Raw genomic sequence first — 25,538 nt, 5'->3', positions numbered from 1 at the left:
TCCTTCACATGCGTGGCTCGCACGTGTCCCTTGCCCATACTCAAAGAAATAAACAGATGTAATTAAATTTTTAAAAAAATAAATAAGTAAAGAGAGAAAATAGAAGGAAAATGAAGATTGGCAATATTGAGTAGGCAGCCTGCGCAGCCTCAGACGGCGCGCTGAAACTACAACTCCCGGCCGCCTTTGGGCGGATGGCCCTACGGGATTGGTCCTTCCTCCATGGGGCGGGGCTTAAGAGGCCCGCTTTCCACGGTTGCCAGGGGAGACCGCCGCAGGGAGGCGGAAATTGCCGAGGCGGGCGGCGAGTGCCGAGGCGGCGCGCGGGAAGGTCTGGCGGCCATGGCGGCCCCGGGGCCCGCGAGTCGCTTCTGGTGCTCGTGTCCCGAGGTGCCCTCCGCCACATTCTTCACCGCCCTGCTCTCGCTGCTGGTGTCGGGGCCCCGCCTGTTCCTGCTGCAGCCACCTCTGGCGCCCTCGGGGCTGTCGCTGCGCTCCGAGGCCCTGCGCAACTGGCAAGGTGAGCAGGGACTGGGCGGGGATGGCGCGCTTCCTCAACCCGGGGACCCCAGCTATCCCTCACTGCCAGCCCGCCCCCAGCCTCCGTGCCCATCACTGATCTCCCCGCCTGGAGCTCCAGCAAGTCTCGTCCAAAGTCTCATCATCATTTCCGCCAATTCCTTGCCTACCCAAAACTGCCACCTTGCATGTCTTCCCCCAGGCTCATTCGTTCTTTGATTTTGAGGGTGAATCCCCCTCCTTCGCCCCTCCAGTTCTGTAAGTACAGACCCCCATCTGCTGAAGGCCCGAGCCCCTCAGGAACAGAACCGACGTCTCTCACCTGCATCGAGACAGTTGAACTTCGCCTCTTGTCACCTGCATGAATGGTTTTTCCTCTTGAGTCTAGAATTTTCTGCTGCGCCTTTACCTTAACCCTGACTCTTAATTCCAGCTCATGGAAGGAGGAAAGGGGCTGGGCCATCATCTTCTGCCCCTGGTAAAGTGTTTGTTTTCTCAGGGGAGAGAATTTTCTCAGACCAGTTAAGTCTGTAATCATCCTTTTGTAAAAGACAGGATTCCTAGCCTTTGTTTCTTTCTCGTTCTTTCCTGGGAAACCCCAGTGGCTCCCAAGGTAACAGAGGCCTGCGCGTTCATTTCATGTAATCCTCACAGCGATTTCATGACAGGCCATGTTAAATTGCCTGTTTACCAGATACTGAGGCGGAATACAGAGAATCACAGAGCTAGTACATCAAAATATTGAGATAGGAACCCAGCTTTTTGTTTTTAGTATGCTGTTTTAGAACTAAGGTTTGGATATATAATTCGCACGCCCTTATATAGATATATACGTATGTGAGTCCTTTCATTTGGGGTCCATGCAAGAATGGCACATGCTTCTAGTCCCAGCACTTGGGAGGCAGAGGCAGGTGAATCTGTAAGTTCAAGGCCAGCCAGGACTACACAGAGAAAAACCCTGTCTTGAAAAACAACAAAATTTCAATTTGGAAGTATCTAGCAAATAATGGCTTCAAGAGATAGTCTTGACTAGGGTGTGAGGGTTTTCTGCTTAGAGCCGAAACTCTTCCCTTTTTGTTGGATACCTGTAGCATGTAGCACTTTTTAAAGTTTATTTATTATGTATACAAAATAAAAATGTGTATTACTTATTTTGTCTGCATGTATGCCTACAGGCCAGAAGAGGGCACCAGGTCTCATTACAGATGGTTGTGAGCCATCTCTTCACCCCCCCACGCAGCACTTCTTACAGTCAGCTAAATGCCAATCTAGATGAGGCACGCACCCTCTTTCTTTCCTTTTTCCTTTGAAACAGGGTCTTGCTATTTATGTAGACCAGAATGGCCAGAACTCACCGTGTAGCCCAGGGTGGCCCCAAGCCCATGATCCTCCTGCCTCAGCCTCCTGAGTACTAGGACACAGACTTGCACCCATCACATTCGTAGTTCACCCTATCTGTGTGAGTGTGGGATCCGTGAACAGGTAGAGATATGGGACCTTTGAAGGCCTCGAGTTTGACCTGATATTTCCCAAGGAGGAAATTGAAGCTGTGAGGATATGGTCGTTGGACTTAACTGAGCTCAGGCAGCCTGGTTAGGATAAAGCCAAGACCCCCTCCAAATCTTACACTCCTAAGAAATGACACCATCGCTTCATCTTTCTCTCTCATGTTGAGGTTTCAGCCCACAGAGATAAGTACCTTAAAGAGCCAGGTGTGGTGGCACAGGCCTTTAATCCCAGCACTGGGCAGGCAGAGGCAGGTGGATCTCTATGAGTTCGGGGCCAGCCTGGTTTACATAAGGAGTTCCAGGCCAGCAGGGTTATATAGTGAGTTCTTGTCTCAGATAAACAAACAAAAAAGTGCATTAGAGCCCTGTAAGGTGGCTCAGCAGGTAAAGGCACTTGTCACCAATCATGAGAATTGCAGTTTGGTCCCTGGGACCTATATGGTGGAACTGACTCCTGCTGGTTTCCCCCTGAATGCCACAGGGGGTGCCGTGACATGCATGCACTCTCATATACCCACAATAAAGTTTTAAAAAATTATGTATGTTACGATAACTTGTATTTAGAAAAAATAAAAAGTACAAACCAAATAGGATGTTTGGTTTTTTTCATTCAATAACTATATTTATGATATTCATTAATTACATTAATTATATTGATTTATTACATTCATAATATTATATCCTGATACTACTGTCGGTTTGTGGGGCTTTTCCATCACACAAAACAAACTCTGTACTTAGGAAATCATTGATGGCAGACATTTGTAATCCCAGCACTCAAAGGCTGAGGCAGAAAGATTGTGGGCTCCTGGCCAGCCTGGGCTATATATCAAAACCAAAACCTTATCTCGGAGCTGGAGAGATGGCTCAGAGGTTAAGAGCACCGACTGCTCTTCTAGAGGTTCTGAGTTCAATTCCCAGCAACCACATGGTGGCTCACAACCACTTGTAATGAGATCTGGTGCCCTCCTCTGGCCTGCAGGGACACATGCAGGCAGAATACTGTATACATAATAAATAAATTTAAAAAAAAACAATCAAAAAAAAAAAAAAAAAAAGCCAAGTGTGATGACTTAGGTATATAATCCCAGCCCTCAGGAAGCAGGAGCCAGCCTGGTCTACATAGCTATAGGCCAGATAGGGCTGCATAGTGAAACCTTGTCTCACAGCAGAGAGAGAGAAAAGAACTTTCTTTGGTATCTTATGGCATATAAATCTTGGCTCCACCTGTAAACCTGGAAATGCGTTCTTAGAGAAGGCGTCCAGTTTCTGTATGTTATTAATGATAACGTTATAGTCCTTATAAACCACAAAATCATTCATGACTCCTTTTTTCTTCCCTTGAACAGCCTCAATGGAAGGAGAGGCCAGAATTAGCAGCTGAGGAGATAGGCACACAGTGTTAACTGACCCCCACTCAGCCCACCCTGAAGTACTTACAGTTAGTTAACCCTCAGTTGCCCAGTGAGGTAGGTCAGTATTAACATTTAAAGAAGGTGGGCTGGAGAGATGGTTAAGAGAGCTTGCTGCTCTTGCAGAGGACCCAAGTCTGGTTCCCAGCACTCCACATGGGGCAGCTCACTCACAACTGCCTGTAACTCTAGCTGCAGGGGATCCGACACCCTCTTCTGGCCTCCACAGGCACCTGCACATACACAGGTGGCATATACAGAGACCCAAAAATTGACAGTGAATCTTTAAAAGATTCCTAAAACAATGTTAATAAAGCATTTGACAAGTTCAGAAAAAGTTCTCTTTTTCACACATAGAAATTGGTCTAGACAATCTTTGTTCCAGGGCCAAGAAGGAATGGAAACTACATTATATGCTCATGCTTTGAATCCCGGGAATTGGTCTTGTCTCCAGGGCCAGGAGGAAGCAGAGGATATATTATATACTTATACCTCGAATGGTGGACACTTCTCTCACTTTCCTGTTTATTATTTTATTTTTGAGACAGGGTCCTTCAAACCTGGCTGGCTTCAAACTCACAGTGTAGCCAAGGATGACCTTGAACTCCTGATCTTCCTGCCAGTACCTCCTGAGTGCTGAACTCACAGATGTGCACCATCATTTCCGGTGTGGTGTAGTGTGGTGGTGGTGGTGGTGTGTGTGTGTGTGTGTGTGTGTGTGTGTGTGTGTGTTGCTAGGAATGGAGCCCAGGGCTTTGTACACACTGGGCAAGCACCATACCTACTGAGCTACAGGCTTCAAGGCTCCCTTCCCCAGCTGGCTTGGGCCCTGGCTGCCCCTGGTCAGAACAGCACTGCTTTGGACCATTAACCCAAACCCGTCTTTAGTTTATAGGCTGGTGACCTACATCTTCGTCTACGAGAATCCAATCTCCCTGCTCTGTGGCGCCATCATCATCTGGCGCTTCGCTGGCAACTTCGAGAGGACCGTGGGCACCGTCCGCCACTGCTTCTTCACCTTCATCTTTACCATCTTCTCCGCCATCATCTACCTGTCATTCGAGTCTGTGTCGTCGCTGTCCAAGCTGGGGGAGGTGGAAGATGCCCAAGGGTTCACCCCCGTGGCTTTTGCCATGCTGGGAGTCACCGCAGTCCGCTCTCGGATGAGGCGGGCCCTGGTGTTTGGCGTGGTGGTGCCTTCTGTCCTCGTGCCGTGGCTGCTGCTCTGTGCCTCCTGGCTCATCCCTCAGACCTCCTTCCTGAGTAATGTCTCTGGCCTTCTCATCGGCCTGTCATGTATCCTTCCCGGAACTGCTGAGGGCAGCTACACCAGAGGGCAAACCCACTTGGAGGGTGTGGGGTGTCAAATACACAGTCTTGGGCTCCTACACAAGCAGTCTGGGTTTGGCTCCCGCCTGGAGAACCTCGGAGTCTTGGGCAGCTCTCCTTGCCTCCCTAGAATAGAACTCATCTGGAAAATACGAATATGGTTGCCTGCCCAGGCCAGCTCAAACGCATCTAGTTTACAGTTGGCGGTTTAAGCTTAATTATACTGGCCTGACTTTTTTGTTGTGATCTCAATTAACTTTAGTGTGAAGCTTCACTGGAGGAGGCCAGGGAGAAGGCTTCCTCAGTAAAGCATTTGTGCAAGCTTGACATAAGGCATAGCCCTGGAACTTAATCTCTGATCCCTGCACTGCAGAGGTGGAGAGGGTAAGTCCCCAAGGCTCACTGGTCCACCACTCCTAGCCTAGTTTGGTAGGTTCCAGATCAAGTGAGAGACCCTAATTCCTGAGCATCGACACCTGAGGTTGGCCTCTGGTCTCCACACACAGACACTCACACAGTGTTTATTGGAAGAATCTGAGACTTGGATCACCTGGAGATGTTCATGGATGGGTTAAGACTTGGAGCCGGGCGGTGGTGGCATACACCTTTTTAATCCCAGCACTCAGGAGCAGAAGCAGGCAGATCTCTGTGAGTTTGAGGCCAGCCTGGTCTACAAAGCGAGTTCCAGGAAAGTCACAAAACTGCAGAGAAACCCTGTCTTGAAAAAAAAAAAAAAAAAAAAAAAAAAAAAAAAAAGCATCAAGTGCAGGGCATTGTGCATGATTGACAGGCACTCTACCACCGAGCTACATCCCAGCCCTTAATTTTCTTTTTTCTCAGAGGGAAAGGGGTTGTAATAAGGTCTTGCTATATGGCCCAGGCTACACCCAAACTCAAGACCCACCTCAGTTTCCTGAGTGCCGGGGTTACTGTCATTTGCCATCATTCCTGGTTCCATACCCCAGTTATAAATTTCGTGGTGTGCGCTTTTTCTTTTTTTAAGGTTTATTTTTGTTTACGGGTAAGTCTGTGGATATGTACACTTGCATGCTGGCACCGAGGAGGCCAGAAGAGGATATCAAGTCCCCTGGAACTGGAGTTACAGGAGCTGCCATGTGGGTGCTGGGAGCTGAACTTGAGAAAGCCAATTTGCACTTATAACTATGAAGCCATTTTTAGATTCCCCTGCCCTCAAACAGTAATTTTTTTTTGGGGGGGGGGGTCTGAGACAGGGTTTCTCTGTAGTTTTGGTGCCTGTCCTGGATCTCGCTCTGTAGATCAGGCTGGCCTCGAACTCACAGAGATCAACCTGGCTCTGCCTCCCGAGTGCTGGGATTAAAGGTGTGCACCATCGCCGCCTGGCTGGTAACTTCTTTTTGAGGCAGGGTCTCACTGTGTATCTCTGGCTGTCCTGGAACTCCACTATGTAGACCAAGCTGGCCTCGAGCTCACAGAGATCTGCCTACCTCTGCCTCCCAAGTGCTGGGATTGAAGGTGTGGGTGTGTGCACACACCCGGCCTCTTCTAGTTTTGAGGTAAGGTCGAAGGTAGCTCACTGGGCCTGGAGCTGACTAAGGTGGCAAATTGAAGTCAGTCCTCCAGCCCCTGGAGTAGCTGGGATTACATTCAGCCTGATTAGTACCTGAACTATCCATTTTAGGTGGGGCTGGGGATCCAACCTAGGCCCTCTGGTCAAGTCCCTACTGAGCTACAAGGCCAGCATTACCCTTATCTGACATTTATTAGGGATTGAGCCTCCCCAGTTAGGAATTCTGAGGTCCAGAGTACTTCAGAATCTGGAATGTTTTGACCATTATTATGACATAAATGAAACATTCTGCACCTGGCCTGACTGTGTGCACCCAAAATACTGTGTAAAGTCACCTCAGGCTGTGTGAGGTACAGGTGAGACATAGTGGATTTTGTCATGCATATGCAGGTATTCAAATAACCCGTGAGACCCAAGATACTTCACCCGCACTATTTTGGATAAGGAGTACTCAACCTGTACTTACCCCTTGGTGCAGGCGTAAAACAGATGCGTAATATTTACTGAAGGGCGGCTCGTAAGGTGGCCTGCTGGGTAAAAGTGATTGCTGCTAAGCCTGACAACCTGAGTTCCATCCCCAGGACCTTCATGGTGGAAGGAGAGTTGATTCCAATTCCATAAAGTTGTTCACCCATCGCCCTCTGTGCACACTCAGTCACACACACACACACACTGCGGCACACTTGCCTCCATGTGCATGTCCACACAGAATATGTATGGAATAAAATTCAGGAGTGGCCAACACAAAGGTGATGGGTGCATGGAGAAGATGCTTGCGGAGAAGCCGCATTGAAACTTGCCTCCTCGTCAAGGGGTCTGAGGTTCGAGGCCACACTAGGCGACCTATATGTCCCTCCCTCAGCAAAAGGCCATGTGAAGTTCAGTTGGTCACGCTGAGGCAGAGCACCTTTGATTTGGAGCTACAGTCCAGGAGTGTACCAGTCTGTGTGTTATATTAAGCCTGGATTGTAAACTGGGTGGTGGTGGTGGTGGTGGCGACAGTGGCGGTGGCGGTGGTGGTGGTGGTGGTGGTGGTGGCGGTAGCGGTGGTGGTGGTGGCAGTGGCGGTGGTGGCGGCACAGGTGTATACCTTTAATCCCAGCACGCAGAAGACAGAGGCAGGTGGATCTCTGAGTTCGGGATCAGCCTGGGCTACAGAGCTCCATAGAGAAGCCCCATTTCAAAAAGCCAAAAAAGAAAGAAAAACCAGTTGTGGCTATGATTGGAAGGCTCGGGGTGCGTGTGGATTCTGATGCACACCACTCGTGGCATTGTTTCCTGTGAGGCATGTGGATGGGAATGTTCAGGCCTCTGCAGAGACTGAGGCACACACCTGTTTCCTGGGGGCTGAGTCCTCAAAGGCATGTCAGCTGCCCCTGTTCCCGCTGCCTTCAGTTTTACTTAATGCACCTACCTCAGATGGCCTCACCTACTGCTACTCCCTGGACCTCCCTGAGCGAGTGGCCCTGAAGCTTGATCAGAAGTTCCCCTTCAGTGTCATGAGGAGGATTCCCCTGTTCAAGTACGTCTCCGGTTCTTCTGCCGAAAGAAGAGCAGCCCAGAGCCGGAAGTAAGTGATGAGTCCCCTCGCCTGCTTGGTTGCTTGGTTGGTTGAGTATTGGGAGTCGGACCCAAGGCCTCTCTCGTGCTAGTCAGGTGCTCTGTCACTGTGCTGACACCCACCCCTACCTTTGGTTTCCTTGAGTCAGAAAGCCAGGGTCGGCTTTGAACTTGGGAGGCTCTTGTCTGTTCTAAGATACCTGGATGCAGATATAATCCCACGGCCCGCTCTTCATCTCATTCCAAGGACAACTGTAGACATGGTAAAGGATGTGGTTCACTTGGGCGGATAGAGGAGGGGGAACACGGTGTCTCAGTTCTATGCAGCTAAGTAATGTAATTCTATTTCAGCAATAGAACACCTGCCTAGAATCCCCCAGTGAGGGGCTGGGGTGTGGCTCAGTGGGAGAACACCTGCCTAGAATCCCCCAGTGAGAAGCTAGGGTGTGGCTCAGTGGTAGAGCCCCTGCCTAGAATCCCCCAGTGAGGGGCTGGGGGGTGGCTCAGTGGTAGAGCACCTGCCTAGAATCCCCCAGGGAGGGGCTGGGGTGTGGCTCAGTGGTAGAACACCTGCCTAGAATCCCCCAGTGAGGGGCTGGGGTGTGGCTCAGTGGTAGAGCACCTGCCTAGAATCCCCCAGTGAGGGGCTGGGGGGTGGCTCAGTGGTAGAGCACCTGCCTAGAATCCCCCAGTGAGGGGCTGGGGTGTGGCTCAGTGGTAGAGTCCCTGCCTAGAATCCCCCAGTGAGGGGCTGGGGTGTGGCTCAGTGGTAGAGCCCCTGTCTAGAATCCCCCAGTGAGGGGCTGGAGTGTGGCTCAGTGGTAGAGCACTTACCTAATTCAGGGGAAAGGAAATTCATTGTGAACAGGAAAGAAAAATTTGTGCACAAATATCTTCTGAACACTGCTGCTGCCCAGTGTAAAAATGAACCAAGCGGGGTTGGGGATTTAGCTCAGTGGTAGAGCAAGCACTTGCCTAGCAAGCGCAAGGCCCCGGGTTCAATTCTCAGCTCCAGAAAAAAAAAAGAAAAAGAAAAAGAAAAAAAAAAAAAGAAAATGAACCAAGCAGGAGTGGCCAAAGACAGACACTTGGATGTGATTCTGAGTGGTTTGTGGAGAGATAATAGTCCTAACACTGCCTAGTCAGCACTGAACTATGGCAGTGAGCCATGCTCGGATAGTCTGCTCAGTAGGTGACAGGGTAGGAAACCGGAAAGGAGTGTCCTGGCTCCCCCAAAGGAGAGTTTCTTGGCTCCCCAATAAGAGTAGGTGAGGCTGACTTTTTTTTCCTATCCGGGCTTGTTTGCTCTTAAACCCTGCTAGGCAAGCTGCCAGAGCTTGAGTCCTCACACCTTCTTTATAGAGGGGGCCAGAGAGGACATGTGATCCCAGGTAACAGTCCAGGGAAGAGCCTGCTGGGACTCCTTCCCCATACCGCCTCTGCCAACTGAGCCATGTCCCCGGGTTCCTTTTGAACAATTGTTTGTTTCTGAGACAGGGTTTCTCTGTGTAGTTTTGGTGCCTGTCCTGGGTCTCACTCTCTAGGCCAGGCTGGCCTCGAACTCACAGAGGTCCGCCTGGCTCTGCCTCCTGAGTGCTGAGATTAAAGGCGTGCGCCACCACCGCCCAGTGAGCAATTTTTAAAGCCAAGGAAGAAGCAGGGCATGGACCCACCTGTAATCTCAGCACTTGGGAGGCTGAGGCAAGAGGATTTGGAGTTAGAATCTGAGCTATAGAGTGAAACCCCACCTCAGCCGGCCACATCTGAAGAAGCCAAGGGTTGTGGATGTGGCTCAGTGGGAGAGTGTGTACCTAGCAAGTTAAGGGTCTCCTAGCAACTTGACAGGCTTGAGAGGTCCAGGCTTGCCCCTCAAGGAGTGTCCTACGTGACAGTAACAGGGTGGGGTCAGCCCAGCTCACACACTCCTAGTGAATGAAGCTGCCTGCCCCTGGGGACCCAGAAAAAAGAGTTTTATTCTGAGTCACACTTGCCCACTGGGAAGCTCTCTCCCCTGGTGCCTGGTCTGACCCCGGACAGGTGTGGCATGGGTAGCCCTTTGTGTTCCTTTGTCCCTCACGTGGCTGGTGGCTGCAGGTATCAGAACAGAACATGATGTTTCAGGTGTCCTAACAGAGTCACCAAGAGCGTTACGACAGGACACGTGTGTTTATTCTAATAATCTGCCACGTGGGTTGTTTTGTCTCTGTGATTAATCTTGTTTGGAAAGTTGGTTTGGCACAGAGTTTGGGTGGTTTGTTATAGTAAAAATAGAGATGGATTATTAAAAACAAGAAAGAAAAGAGGCCAGCAAGATGGCTTTGTGGATAAGGACATCTGCCACCAAATCTGAGGACATGAAGTACATCCCTCATGGTAGAAGGAAAGAACTAACTCCTGAAAGTTCTCTGACACACCACATACACACACACACACACACACACACACACACACACACACACACACAAAAATACCACACACACACACAGAAAATCATTTTAATAAGAAGATAATGCACATATTTAATTCCCAGCACTAGGGAGACAGAAACAGGCAGATCTCTGAGTTTGAGACCAGCCTGGTCTAAAGAGTGAGATCCAGGACAGGTGCAAAGCCACACAGAGAAACTCTGTCTCGGGGAAAAAAAAAAAGGAAGCCTGAGCTACATGAAACCCTGCCCCTTACCACCCAGATAGGTCCTTCTCCTCCCTTGAAACCTGGTGCTGGCTATGCCCAACCATGTCCTTATCTCAGGAAATGATGTGGTGCACCTTGTCCCTGCCGACAGAATGACTGTGTCTTCTCTTACTCCTTTCCAGGCTGAACCCTGCCCCCGGCTCCTACCCCACACAGAGTTGCCACCCTCATCTGACCCCAAGTCACCCTGTCACCCAGATGCAGCATGCCAGTGGGCAGAAACTGGCCTCCTGGCCTCCGGGACACATGCCCAGCCTGCCTCCGTACCAGCCTGCTTCCGGCCTGTGTTATGTGCAGAACCACTTTGGCCCTAACCCCAATGCCTCCAGTGTGTATCCCGCTTCTGCAGGGACCTCCCAGGGGGTGCAGCCTCCCTCCCCAATCAGCTGTCCTGGCACTGTGTATTCTGGGGCCCTGGGCACCCCAGGGGCTACAGGCTCCAAGGAGTCTTCCAAGGTCGCCATGCCCTAGCCAGTCTGCAGAGGATGGTCCTATCCAAGCAAGGAATTTCTTCAGAATTATTTATTGAAGCCAGGGCGTGCTGGCCTGTCATCCCAGCTGCTTGGGAGGTTGAGGCCTATAGATCCAAGGGTCAAGATCTGTCTGGGCCCCAGAGCAAGTTCAAGGCCAGCCTAGTCTGTGTATAACAAGACTGTCTGAAAATTAATAAAAGTGGCTGGGACTGGAGCACTGTGGTAGAGTGCTTACCCAGCATAGTCCTCAGCTACACACACACACACACACACACACACACACACAAATAATTATTATTATTAATGAATACCTCTATGTGCCAGCTCTGTTGAGTACTTTGATAAATATCACTATATATATATCTGTCATTTCCCCTCAAGGCAGCTCCAGAAAGTAGTTTCCTGAGTCAGCTTCCAGACATGGGAAATAAAACTGGGCATGGTGAGACATGCCTATGATCCCAGCTATGATCAGTGCAGGATCAGACGTTGAAGAGCATCCTCAGCTACACAGTGGATCTGAAGCCAGCCACTGGGCCACATGAGAAGTGAGACACTCCGGGGTCCCGTGGAGTCTGGAGGCTCCACCAGCCGCTTCAAGGTTTTGTGGTTCCTCATCCCGTGTCCTAAGCATGAGAAAGTGCAAAGGTCACTGGCTGCCGGGGACTTGCCCGCCCTACCATTCCAACGTGCCCAGTGCCCGTGGGTCCTCGATGTGTCTGTGTACCAGTCTGTGGCACCGTTGACCCACTCCAGCCATCCCTGTCCTGGCTTCTGGCAGACAGTGATCACCTGCGCAACACGCTGGTGGTCCACCCCGTGAGTTAGTTACCTTTGTATAAAAACCAGCCTCCAACCTGCCAGTGGTGTGTGGCTTATTTGTGGTCAGCCCAGGGTGGGTAGTGATTCGAACAACAGGAATGGGTGCTGACGAAAAGGGTCACATCAAGTCTGTATATAGCCTGTGCTGGGAGATCAGCACTGAGGACCTGACGGGAAGTGGGTGGAAAAGATGAGGTAGAAATTTGGTCAGCCCAGAGGTGGGTACCACAAGGGGCTAGCCTGGGCAAGTTAGTGAGACTGTCTCAAAAAGTTTTTGTTGTTGTTTTTTAATAAAAATAAGCTGAGGGACTGGAGAGATGGCTCAGTGGTTAAGAGCACTGACTGCTCTTCCAGAGGACCCGAGTTCAATTCCCAACACCCACCTGGCAGCTCACAACTGTAATTCCAGTAACAGGACCTGACACCCATGGCAAAACACCAATGCACATAAAATAAAAATTAAAAAAAAAAAAAAAAGACCAGAAGAGAGACTCAAGTTGGCTAATGTTTAAAATAAATAAATAAATAAGCTGAGCATGGTGGTAGGTGCCTTTAATCTCAGTACTTCAGAGGCGGAGACAGTGCATCTCTGAGTTTGAAGGCTGCCTGGTCTATATACATAGTTCCAGGACATCCAAGGCTCCATAGTGAGACCTTGTCTCTAAAAATCACGAGTTGAGTATAGTAGTACCTGCCTTTGACTGCATCACTTGGGAGGCAGAACACTTACATCTTTAAGGTCAGCCTGGTCCGCCTGACTAGTTCCAGGGCAGGGGCTATGGCTCCGTGGTAGAGTGCCTGCCTAGCATACAAGTGGCCCTGGGTTCCATCTCTAGTACCGGGCGAGGGAAGCATGTGCTACCTGCACAGATGTTTTAGGTGTGGTACATGGCATTCACTTCTACAAGCTGCTCTGGGCTGGATCTGAGGAGTCCTGAGTATTCCAATCCAGATGATTACCTGACTCCAAGCCCACTCCTCCAGTATTCCAATCCAGATGATTACCTGACTCCAAGCCCACTCCTCCAGAGAGGGTAGTCTGAAGATGAGCACACGGGAGTGGCCTTTTGAAGATTGATTGATTGATTGATTATGTATACAGAAGAGGGCGCCAGATCTCATTACAGATGGTTGTGGGCCACCATGTGGTTGCTAGGAATTGAACTCAGGGTTTCTCTGTGTAGCTTTGTGCCTTCCCTGGATCCCGCCCTGTAGATCAGGCTGGCCTCAAACTCACAAAGATCCTGCCTGGCTCTGCCTCCTGAGTGCTGGGACTAAAGGCATGTGCCACCACCGCCCAGCTCCAGAGTGGCCTTTTGAAACCCAAGCAGACAGAAGACAGGATGGCATGATTGATGATGGGACTACCTGATCTGGGTTAGAAAACTGAGCCCACAGCCAAGGAACCAGCTACCCAGGTGGCATCTGGGCTCCCGTGAAGACAGCTAAAATCTGGAGGGCCCAGAAATGGGTATGATGAATGAGTGGATAGGTCTGTGTGTCCCCAGTTTCTCTGGCCTTCCTGCGTAGGGTGGCTCACTGGCTAGAGCTGCAAATGCCAAGCACCCTGGTTCCCTGGCAGCTAGACTTTAAGAACTGTGGGGTCATTCTGGATCCTCCAGCCGCTGGCTTTACTGATGGGCTCCAGGGAGGCAAAGGATTTCATAGCAGACAACAGAGCTGAACTCCAGCTTCCCACAGCAACTACCCCACACTGCATTGCTACCCATGGATTCTGTTCCATGATCTGGAACCAATGCACAGGCCAGACTGAAGCTGTTTCTTTTTTAAGATTTATTTGTTTTATGTGCACTGGTGTTTTGTCTGTGTGTATGTATTGGATCCTCTGGAACTAGAGTTATAGACAATTGTGAGCTGCCATGTGGATCCTGGGAATTGAACTCAGGTCCTCTGGAAGGGCAGCCAGTGCTCTTAACCACTGAGCCATCTCTCCAGGCCCTGGAGCTGTTTCTTAGAGCCTTCCTGGAGGCTCCCATTTTACTTGTTTTGCAAGCAGCCTTTACCTTGTGGCCACTGCACATCTGCCTCCCTTGGGGTTCTGAGTTGGAATCTCAGAGAATGGACTCTTTCTCTAGGTCCAAAAGCATGACCTGAACAACGAGAGGTGGAGGGTTTGCAATCTGGTCTGAACTATAGTTTGTCTCTATGGATAACCTCCAGCCACATGTGTTCCACAAGTCCCTTTAGGGCCTATGGGATCCCAACCCTTACCCCTCATCTGCCAAATCATGTGTTCTGTGCAGCTGAGTCTACCTGGCCCCAGGCTGGAGTCACATGCCATGAAGATATGTGTCAGGGACATGAGTGTGGGCCTGCCACTCAATAAATGTTTGTCAAGCAAAAGTCTATATGACCCTGCCCCAGGCTACTCAGCACAGTGAGGAAATGGATAAATAAAAAATAGCAGGGCTGAAGAGATGGCTCAGAGGTTAAGAGCACCAACTGCTCTTCCAAAGGTCCTGAGTTCAATTCCCAGCAACCACATGGTGGCTCACAACCATCTGTAATGCGATCTGGAACCCTCTTCTGTATACATAATAAATAAATAAATCTTTAAAAAAAATAGCTTGCCGGGTGGCAGCGGTAGTGGCAGCGGCACACGCCTTTGATCCCAGCACTGTGGTGGCAGAGGCAGGAGGATCTCTGTGAGTTCGAGGTCAGCCTGGTGTACATAGTGAGTTCCAGGACAGCCAGGGCTACACAGAGAAACCCTGTCTCAAAAAGACCAAAAAAGAAAAAAAAAAAAAATGCTGAGAGCTGGGGAGACGACTCAGTGGGTAAAATGCTTGCTGTTCAAGCCTGAGGACCTGAGTTCGGATCCCCTGCGTGTTCATAAACAGGCATGACCATGTGTCCCTGTAACCCAGTCCTGGGAGGTAGATTCCTGGAACTAGCCGGCTGGCTAGTCTAGCCAGAACTGTGAGCTCTAGATTGGGTGAAAGGCCTTGTTTCAAAATATAAGGTGTAGAGCAGTTGAAGATATCCCCACATTAACCTCTGGCCTCAAGTGCCAACATTGGTGAACACACCCACAAATGCATGTACATAATCTTGTACCGCAGGTACAAAAGAATTGTCCTGGGGCTGGAGGTGCAGCTCAATAGTAGAGGGCAAAGCTAGAAAGCTCAGTTTCATCCCAGCACTAAAGGGCATAAGTAGTATTTACCTGGTGCGGTGGTGGATGGTTTTAATCCCAACAATAGGGAATCAGGAGGATTTCAAGAACCAAGGATTTGCTGGGCGGTGGTGGCACACGCCTTTGAACCCAGCACTTGGGAGGCAGAGGCAGGTGGATCTCTGTGAGTTCGAGGCCAGCCTGGGCTACCAAGTGAGTTCCAGGACAGGCTCCAAAGCTACACAGAGAAACCCAGTCTTGAAAAAAACAACAAAACCAAAACCAAAACCAAAAAACAACATCAACAACAAAAAGAATTAAAAACCTGGAGGGGTGGTTAGGAAACACCATTTACTTACTATAGATGGGATTGGGGATTTTGGCAGAATTGCAGGTTTACATCTTGGAAGAAAGATGTCTCATGTAGCCCAGGCTGGCCTCAAACTATGTAAATGAGTCAAGGATTACCTTGAACTTGCTCTCCTCCTGCCTCCTCTCCTGGGAACCAGGATTTCAACATGCCCCACCAGTTACAATTCACATGGTACCAGGGATTGAAGCCAGGGCTTGATGCATGGTAGGCAGACACTCTGCCACCCGAGCTCTGTCAAGGTTGTAGGATGGGACTCCAGGAAGCAGGGACTGGGGGCAGTGAGGCAAGCCTCATGGTGGGTGTTGGGCCCTGGGACTCCTGAGGCCCACAGTGGTGTGTCCCTTTGTGCCTGGGAAGATGCTACAATAAAACACTCCAAACTGGACTTGAAGCCTGGCTTCTGGGGAATCCAGTGCCACCCACAGAGCAGGTGACAAGGCCACCTGAGGCCTTGTTGGTTTTATGAGACAGTCTAGGCTGACCTGGAACAGAAAATCCTCTGCTTCGGCTGGTGAGTACCAGAATAACAGCTGTGCACAGGCTGGGCTTACAGCTGTGAGCTTCAAGGGCTCCCTACACACCTGGCCAAGGAATCTCGGACCTCCAAAGGCTGGCCAAGCCTACACTGTCTCTTGTTGTTGTTGTTGTTATTAGTACATGGACTGGCTGGTTTTATATCAACTTGACATAAGCTAGAGTCATCAGAGGAAGAAGCCTCAGTTGGGGAAATGCCTTCATAAGATCCGGCTGTAAGGCATTTTCTCAATTAGTAATCAAGGGGGGAGGGCCCAGCCCATTGTGGGTGGTGCCATCCCTGGCCTTGTGGTCTTGGGTTCCATAAGAAAGCAAGCTGAGCAAGCCATGGGAAGCAAGCCAGTAAGCAGCACCCCTCCTCAGCCTCTGCATCAGCTCCTGCCTCCTGGTTCCTGCCCTGCTTGAGTTCCTGTCCCGACTTTCTTCAAAGATGAACAGTGATGTGGGAATGTAAGCTAAAAACCCTTTTCTCCCCAATTTGCTTTAGTTGTTGGTGTTGGTGTTTTAAGACAGGGTTTCTCTGTGCAGCCCTGGCTGTCCTGGAACCCGCTTGGTAGACCAGGCTGGCATCCAACTCAGAGATCCACCTGCCTCTGCCTCCTGAGTGCTGGGATTAACACCACCTGGCCCCAACTTGCTTTTTGGTCATGACGTTTTGCCACAGCAATGGAAGCCCTAATTAAGACATTTTTACATTATGAAGGATGGGCATGCTTGATCTACAGCTTTCAAGTGGAGTCAGAGCATCTTTACCCAGTATGCCCCTGGATGGCTGCCCTGACCTGGATGGAATTCCTGCTCCTCTTGGGGGACAAGCTACAGCCTCCAGAGGCCAAACACCTGAGCATCCTGGGCTTCTTGGGATGGGAAATCAGAGCTCCCCTGCCTATGGAAACCACAGGGGATAACCCTATCTCCACTGTGCCCCATTGCGGGCAAAAGCACAGGACCCACAGATCCCACATGTGCACATTCTACAACAGGCTCATAGGAACATACATGAACACTTTGGTTTGGGTTGGTTGTTTTTCGAGACAGGGTTTCTCTGTGTAGCCCTGGTTGTCCTGGAACTTACTCTGTAGACCAGACTGGCCTCAAACTCACAGATCCGCCTGCCTCTGCTTCCTGAGTGCTGGGATTGAAGGCACGCACACCACCATGCTTGTCCTGACATCTTACTGGGACAGAGTTTGGGAAGTCACACACTTACTTAGGGCTAGGCTTCTCCAGCCCACAGGAGCTCTCCACACCACCCACAAGGGACTCAAAATCCAGGTTCCCAGTTCCCAGAAGCCTGAGCCCTGTCCAGATGACACTGGGTCCTTCAAACTCACTCAGTCTCTGCCTCCCACTCTCTCATTCATTGTCCCCCACACCCTGACACACTCATTCACCCCACATCATTTCACTGATCCTCCCCACCCTTTACTCACATACCCCACATTTACCATTTCATGTTCCTCCTCCCTCCCCTTTCCACACTCCATCACCCCCTCCCCTTTTCTCTCACTCATTCCCTCTCTGGGGGATCTGGTTCTGTCATCTAGTAGATACAGAGCCCTTGTCACAGGGCCTGTGACACACACACACACCCAGGTCACCAAGGTCTGGTTTCAGGACAGCCGGGCATGAGCAACAGGAGGTCTGGGTGTGGTAGAAGTCTTTTCCCATCCCAGGTGGAACATGGCAGAGAGCCGCCAGCTAGACTGTAGTGGGTAGCCATCCCAGCCTTGGCCTGGAAGTTCCAACCCCCATGGAGGCTTCCGTAATGGTCACGCCCACAAGGCAGGGCTGAGGGAGGATGCTGAAGACCCAGGATCAAGAGGAGAGGCCTCTCTTGGTGCCTGGACCCTGGACGCTGGAGGTAGACTGAGCAGAGTTCTCCAGAGAACACCGCCGGACTGCACCATACCTTTCCCAGACCCTGCAACCTACCTATCCCTTCATTTGTAAGTTACCCCACAAAATAAACCTCCCTTTTAACTACGTGGAGTGGCCTTAGTAATTTCACCAATACTAGACTACGAGGGGTGGTGCTCCCTATCCCTGGCCTGGGGTTCCTCTAGGCCTCTCAGGATGGAATGTGAAGAAGGCAAAATTGTAGCAGGAATCTTAAAGTTCTTATTAATAAAATCAAACCTGAGGCAAGGTATTGGGGTGATTGCTGGAAGATCAGAGAGACAGAACAAGCCACAGTTTCCTCACCTCGCCAGTTCCTCAGCTGGTCTTGTTTCCTCAGACTGGAAGTTTCTGAATCCTCATCCAGAATGGGTCTCAGCTGAACTGTGCTGCTCCAAGGCCTGAATGCTAAACCAGCCAAATGCTTCTAGTTTCTGGTCTTCACGTCTTACATATCTTTCTCTTTCTGCCGTCACTCCCTGGGATTAAAGGTGTGTGTCACCATGCCTAGCTGTTTCCAGTGTGGCCTCGAACTCACAGAGATCCGCCTGGCTCTGCCTCCCCAATGCTGGGATTAAAGGCGTGCGCCACCACTGCCCAGCTTCTGCTATGGCTTGCTCTGACCCATTTTCTAGCCACCATTTTTGGCTCTGTATCTAGTGGCTGGTCTGTTCTCTGACCCCAGATAAATTTATTAGGGTGCACAATATTTTGGGGAACAATACCACCACACAAAACGAAGGATGCATGCTAGAGCAAAGACCCTCAGCCAGGCCTGACCTGAGGGGGCTCTAGGAAACTACACAGGGCCCCAAGAGGTGAAGGATCCATAGAGCCCAGGGCGGGAGGCCTTGGAGGCCAACTCAGGAATTTAGGCTAGATCCCCGTCTGTGTCAGAGGTCACTGTGAGGTTTCTCCATTTGCCCTCTTAGTACCCTAAGGAAGCCAGGGAGTCTGAGCCCCGCCTCTCCCATGGCTGTCTGAACCTTTGGGTCACACACTCCGGGGGGACCTGGGTCCTTGAACACAGGAACATCTGCAAAGGGGTGAACCGGGCCTCCTGTGGTGACAGTCCGCTCCCCGGTCCTGGTGAATGACCAGGGGCATTCCTGTGGCTGGCAAGACACTTGAACCTCCTGTTTGCTGTTCCCTTGTCCCCCACACCCGGGTGTGACTCATCAGCTCCCTCCCAGAGCTTCAGGTACATACAAAAGATAGCGCAGGAGAGGCCGGAAGGACAGACTTCAGGTGACACATGCCTCTCTCAGGGAACAAAGTTTGCCACCCAAGGGCCCTGCCGGGGAAGGAGGGCTCTCAGTTGTCTTGCCTCAAGTGCTGGGGGCATCGGAGCCTATGGCTGCCCTCCCTGGAAGGGAGGTCTCCTGAGCCATGGGCCAGCAGCCTGTCCATGTGTGCCCCTCTCCTCACCTGATGGGGAATGGAAGGAGAGACAGGGGAAGGCTCTGGACCTTCCAGGGGAGACTTGAAGAAAGGGAGCCAAGACCTAATAACAGGCCCCAGTCAGCCTTTCTGGAGAGCCCAAGAAGGCAAAGGAGAGAGTGGGTATAAACTGTGCCATGGCGAGCGGGTTAAATGTGGGAGCGGGTGGGGTTGACGACCGTACAAGGCCCATGCCAAATAGAAACCCTTCCCTGTCTGTCTCCCTCCCTCCCTGCCTCCTTCCTCTCCTTCCTGCATCTCTCCTTACCTCTCCCGCCCCCCCATCCCTGCCATCCCTTCCCCTCCTGTCCTGGGGTTGGAACCTAAAGCCTCACATACACTTTGTAAGTGTCCTACCACTGAGCCACACCTCCAGACCTCTTCTTGCCCCCCCAACCCCCCAAGACAGGGTTTCTCTGTGTATCCCTGGCTGTCCTGGAACTCACTCTGTAGACCAGGCTGGCCTCAAACTCACAGAGATCCATCTGCCTCTGCCTCCGGAGTGCTGGGATCAAAGGCGTGCACCACTGCCCAGCTTCACTTTTCATTTTAAGGGTCTCACTAAGTTACCCAGGTTGTCCTTGATCTCACTTTGTAACTCAGGCCGGCCTTGAACTTGGGATCCTCTTGACTCAGACTCCCAAATAGCTGGGATGACAGGCCTGCACCAACAGGCTAGGCCAGAAATCATTTCTGCAGCCAGTGAGATGGCTGGGCTTTCCTTTTCTTCCTTCCTTCCTCCTGGAAATATCAGCTCATAGTGCCAAGTGTCAGGTTGGCAGGGGCTGGCTCACCCCTCTGCAGACTGCCAAATCTGATTATTTGGGTTCAATTACAGGGGCCCCACGTGGAAGAAGTTGTTTTCTGACCTCCACACACGTGCTGTGGCATGTACATGTGTGTGTGATACACACAAACACACACACACACACACACACACACACACACACACACACACACACACTGTAATGCTTAAAATTTGTTTTAAAAAGAAAAACCATTTCTGCAATAAAGTGTCCTTGACTTAGCCAGGGACATAAATGCTCTGAAAAGGTCACTGGAGCCCTCTGGTGGGGTTCCAAGGGAGGAAAGTATGTTGCCGACCTCCTCCATCACTGAAGACCATCATGACTTTAACCCCGGTCCTGCCTGGACCTCTGTCCAGTGTGGCCCAGCATATTGGGTCCAGAATGTTGGGGGCAAACTTGCCTGCCTGCAGCCCAGCCTCGCAGCCTCAGTCAACAGAAAAGCCCAGGTTTCTCTGCAGGCCACGGCCCCCCGCCCTACCCAGGAGCTCTGCACCTGGGGCAGGCTCAGGTTTCCTGAGAACCAAGGACTTGAAGGTCAGGTTGCAATGTCCCCAATGGAGCTCAGGTGGCACTTTACCCTGGGAAGCCTTGGGCTTTTGGGCTTGGATAGCCACTTAACCTTTCCAGAACTGGACACTGCCCATCCCCCTCTCGAGCTTCAGAAAAGGGAGTCTCAGTGGTAGTGTGCTTGACCAGCATGCATGAGAACCTATGTTCAATGTCCAGTCCCAGCAAAAGAGGAAAAAAAAGCAGGAGTGGGGGTGGGGTGCGGTGGGGAGGTTGTTTGCTTATCAGTTAAAAAATTTTCAATTGCATTTCTTTATGGGGGCGCATGCCACAGGTTGCGTGTGGAGGTCGGAGGACAACCCCTGAGGGTTGGTTCCCTCCTTCCACCATGTTGGTCCTAGGAATCAAACTGCCCCGTTACCAGGCTTGGCAGCAAGCACCACTGAGCCATCTCATCAGCCCATGAAGAAACAAAAGTTTCGTTGTGGTCAGAAAATCTGGTTCCGTTCTGTCCGAGGAGGCTCTGCAGGGGTCCCTGTGCCTGTGTGCCCAACCTGAGAGTAGAGGCACATGTCTCTCCATGTGACTCTGATGAGGGTCAAGGAAGGACATGGCCCATCAAGTTTGGGACAACGTCTCCCTAGGTGGCCTAGGCTGGCTAGGGAAGTCTGAGTAAAGGAACACACACACACACACACACACACACACACACTTTATAAACTCTCCATTGACTCTGGAAGCTCAACTTGGCTCTCTTTGATTCTCAACTCTGCCCTTGCCACCCTGGGTCTGAGTGAACTGAAGATTCCAGAGAAAGAAAGGAGGAGATGAGGTGGAAGGAAGGAAGGAAGGAAGGAAGGAAGGAAAGAGAAAAGAAGATGGAGAGAGGGAACACTAAAGATTCTACAAGGTAAAGTGATAACACTTTAAGATCATGGATCTCTGGAGAGGTGGCTCAGAGGTTAAAAGCACTGGCTACTCTTCCAGAGGTCCTGAGTTCAATTCCCAGCAACCACATGGTGGCTCACAACCATCTGTAATGGGATCTGGTGCCCTCTTCTGGCCTGCAGATATACATGCAGACAGAACACTGTGTACCTAACAAATAAATAAATCTTAAAAAAAGAAAAGATTATGGCCGGGCAGTGGTGGCGCACACCTTTAATCCCAGTACTTGAGAGGCAGAGGCAGGTGGATCTCTGTGAGTTCGAGGCCAGCCTGGTCTACAGAGCGAGATCTAGGAAAGGTGCAAAGCTACACAGAGAAACCCTGTCTCAAAAAACAAAAAACAAAACAAACAAAAAAAGATTATGGATGTCAAAATGCTCTAGTCCAGGGCTGGAGAGCCGGCTGAGTGATTGAAAACACTTGCCGCTTTTGCAGAGAACCAGAGTTCAGTTCTCAGCACCCAAGTTGGGTGACTCACAGCTGCCTGTAGCTTCAGCTTCAAGGGATCTGATGCCTTCTTCTGGCCTCTTCAGGCACTGTACACACACACACACACACACACACACACACACACACACACACACACATACACACACACACACATTTAAAAAATAAAAGCAAATCTGAAATAAAAGTGTTGCAAACCAGAGCCAAATAAATGCTGGACAGTTTTCAGTCCCTTTGAAAGCCATTTATATTCACACTGTGTCTGACCCAACATCCTTATGACTAGCAGAATTTCATAATATGTCCTTAGCAGACCACTAGCTTTCACCAATCCACATGCTAAGGATGCCATCAGATTGTGTCTGAAGCCTTCTGCAGAGTTTCCCTCTGCTGTAAGCCACCCATCTATAATCGTACTTATATTGCTACATTGATTTACTTCTTTCTTTCTCTCTCTCTCTCCCTCTCCCTCCCTCCCCCCTCCCTCCCTCTCCCTCTCCTCCCTCCCTCTCTCTCTCTCTCTCTCTCTCTCTCTCTCTCTCTCTCTCTCTCTCCAAGACAGGGTTTCTCTGTGTAATCTTGACTCCCCTGGAAATCACTCTATAGACCAGGCTGGACTAGAACTTGTAGATACACCTGCCTCTGCCTTCCAAGTGCTGGGATTAAAGGCGTGCGCCCCCACTGCCCAGCTCATTGACTTATTTATTGTGTAACTAATAAAAATTGCATGTAGCCAATTCCACATTGGAACAGGGAATTTGAAGTTATCAGAATCTGTGTTCCCAGATCATGGCCACTCATATCTGGCTCTGGAATAAATGAATAAATAATCTCTTCAAGGTAAAGTCTGTGATTTTGAGTTGGCACATGGAGCGAGGGCCCCATTCCTCTCTCCAGAGAGCAGTTTGCCAACATGCAGTTCTCTGGGTTCTCAGCGGGAGCCATCTGGATTCCAGCCTGGGAGAGAGGACAGCACAGTGACTTCTCTGCCATGTAGAGGGGAGATCATGTTATTGGCTCCTGGTGGCCTGGGGTGGGATTTCCTCCAGCTGCTTTGTTTTGCAGCTTTGTTGCCGTTGGAACATTGAGTCCTGGCCTTCCAATCCCTCACTGAGTGCCAGACATCTGGAGACAGCTAGACAGCATCATTCACAAAGATCCAAGGAGAAAGATGAGCTATTGCATCCAAATGATGGGTCAAGGTGAAACGTGGCACTTTCTCTCATATGTCATCTGACTAGTGCTTAGATGATAAGAAAGTAGTGACAGGGACCGGACCCTTGGCTGAAGAGAAACCTGAATCATTCCTGGGGGAGGGGGGAAGGGCTGGATCCAGGGCTCAGGGGAAGGCCTTTGCACCTGCTGTTTCCCCTGCCCAGAGGCTCCTCCTGTATCTGCAGGGCTCGCACCCTTGTGTGAGTTCATCTGTTCTTAGCGCAATACGGCTCTGCTAATTAATCTTGACTGTGGTCTGTGGGCTTTAGACTCGGCATGGCATCTGTGAGGGCTTAACTAGATGAAGTTAACTGAGGTGAGGAGACATTCCTGAGTGTGGGTGACACTGTTCTGTCGGTGGGGTCTCTGACAGGATGCAAAGAGGGAAGTTAGATGAGCGTGAACATCCATCTCTCTCGGCTTCATGACTGCAAATGCCATGTGACATCCACCTCGAGCGCCGCCGCCATGCCTTCCCACCATGATGGATGGTGAGCCAAAATAAATCCTTCCTTTCTTAAGTCAGTTTCATCGGGTGTTAGTCACAGCAGCAAGACAGGATCTAATACACTGTTGGGAGCTGCCTTGTCCCAAACACCGCTGTAGCCCAAAGGTTTCTCCAGTCCTGTCCGGCCCTGCGGTTGGGACGAATCTCTCCCTCCTGCAGCCGCTTGATCCCAAGTAAACATACAGAGGCTTATGTTATTTACAAACTGGTGTCAGGCAGTGGTGGCGCCCACCTTTAATCCTAGCACTCGGGAGGCAGAGGCAGGCAGATCTCTGTGAGTTCGAGGCCAGCCTGGTCTACAGAATGAGTTCCAGGAAAGGCGCAAAGCTACACAAAGAGACCCTGTCTGGAAAAAAAAAAAAACAGGGGTTGGGAATTTAGCTCAGTGGTAGAGTGCTTGCCTAGCAAGCGCAAGGCCCTGAGTTTGGTTCCCAGCTTCAGGAAAAATAAAACCTCATAATAACAATAACAATAATAATAATAAATTATTATTATATAAAATTATTATATATATAATTTATAAACTGTATGGACTGTGGGGTCAGGCTTCTTGCTAGCTAGCTCTTATATCTTAAATTAACCCATATTGTTTGTTTGTTTTGTTTGTTTGTTTGTTTGTTTGTTTTTTCGAGACAGATTTTCTCTGTGTAGTTTTGGTGCCTGTCCTGGATCTTGCTCTGTAGCCCAGGCTGGCCTCGAACTCACAGAGATCTGCCTGGCTCTGCCTCCCGAGTGCTGGAATTAAAGGCATGTGCCACCACCGCCCAGCAAATTAACCCGTTTCTATGAATCTATGCATTGCCACATGGCTTTTGGCTTACCAGGACTTTTACATCTGCTTCTCCTGGCGCGGCTCCCAGCTCTCCTCCGCCTCTCCTTTCCCATTCCTCTCTCTCCAGCTGGAATGTCCCGCCTAACCTTATTCTGCCTCGCCATTGGCCAAACAGCTTTATTTATCAACCAATCAGAGCAACACATATTCACAGCATACAGAAAGACATCCTGCAGCACACCGCCATCTCTTTTCGTTATTCATTCACTCATTCATTTAAAAATTACATCATGTGTGTCTGTGGTGTGTGTGTGATGTGTATGTGTGTCTAAGTGGTATGTATGTATGTATGTGTGTATGTATCTGTGGTGTGTGTGTGTGTGTGTGTGTGTGTGTATCTAAGTGGTATGTATGTATGTATGTATGTATGTATGTATGTATGTATGTATGTGCGTATGTATCTGTGGGGGGGTGCGTGTGTGTGTGTGTGTGTGTGTGTGTGTGTGTGTGTGTGTGTGATGTTTATGTGTGCCTATGTGGTATGTATGTATATCTGTGTGTCTGTGGTATGTGTGTATGTGTGTGATGTATCTGTGTGGTGTGTATGTGTCTGTGGTGTGTGTGTCTGTGGCATATGTGTATGTCTCTGTGGTGTGTATGTGTATGATATGTATTTGTGTCTGTGTGGTATATACGTGTCTGTGGTGTGTGTGTGTGTGTATGTGTGTGTTTGTGAGTAAGTGACAACATCTGTGGGTATTGATTCTCCTTCCACCATGTGGGTTCCAGGGATTGAACTCAGGTTTTCAGAGTTGCTGGCAAGTGCCTTTATGCCCAGCAATCTCAGTGTTCACGTTCCTCTGTTGGTTGGTTTGTTATGTGCATTGGTGTTTAGTCTGCATCTGTGTCTGGGTGAGGGAGTTAAATGGCCACTGGAACTGGGGAGCTACAGACAGTTGTGAGCTGCCATGTGGGTGCTGGGAATTGAACCTGAGTGTAGTAGAAATCTTAAAGAGTTTTATTAATAAAACTCAACCCAAGGCCAATTATTGGGGTGAATGCTGGAAGATCAGAGAAGCAGAAC

At 50.1% G+C, this 25,538-nt stretch overlaps 1 protein-coding gene across 1 annotated transcript; it reads left to right on the top strand.

The window, feature by feature from the left end:
* The first annotated feature begins 265 nt into the window (after positions 1–265).
* Positions 266–11,233, top strand: Rhbdd2 (rhomboid domain containing 2). The gene is made up of 4 exons (XM_036171523.1): positions 266–520; positions 4,328–4,735; positions 7,737–7,887; positions 10,694–11,233. Exons 1-4 carry the CDS (start codon positions 343–345, stop codon positions 11,040–11,042), a joined length of 1,086 nt encoding a protein of 361 aa, XP_036027416.1. The 5' UTR covers positions 266–342; the 3' UTR covers positions 11,043–11,233.
* The last annotated feature ends 14,305 nt before the right edge of the window (positions 11,234–25,538 follow it).

This window comes from Onychomys torridus, chromosome 22 (genome assembly GCF_903995425.1).
Source record: "Onychomys torridus chromosome 22, mOncTor1.1, whole genome shotgun sequence".
Classification (NCBI taxonomy): domain Eukaryota; kingdom Metazoa; phylum Chordata; class Mammalia; order Rodentia; family Cricetidae; genus Onychomys; species Onychomys torridus.
Note: the sequence above shows the minus strand (reverse complement) of the source record. Positions and strands in the feature narration are given on the sequence as shown.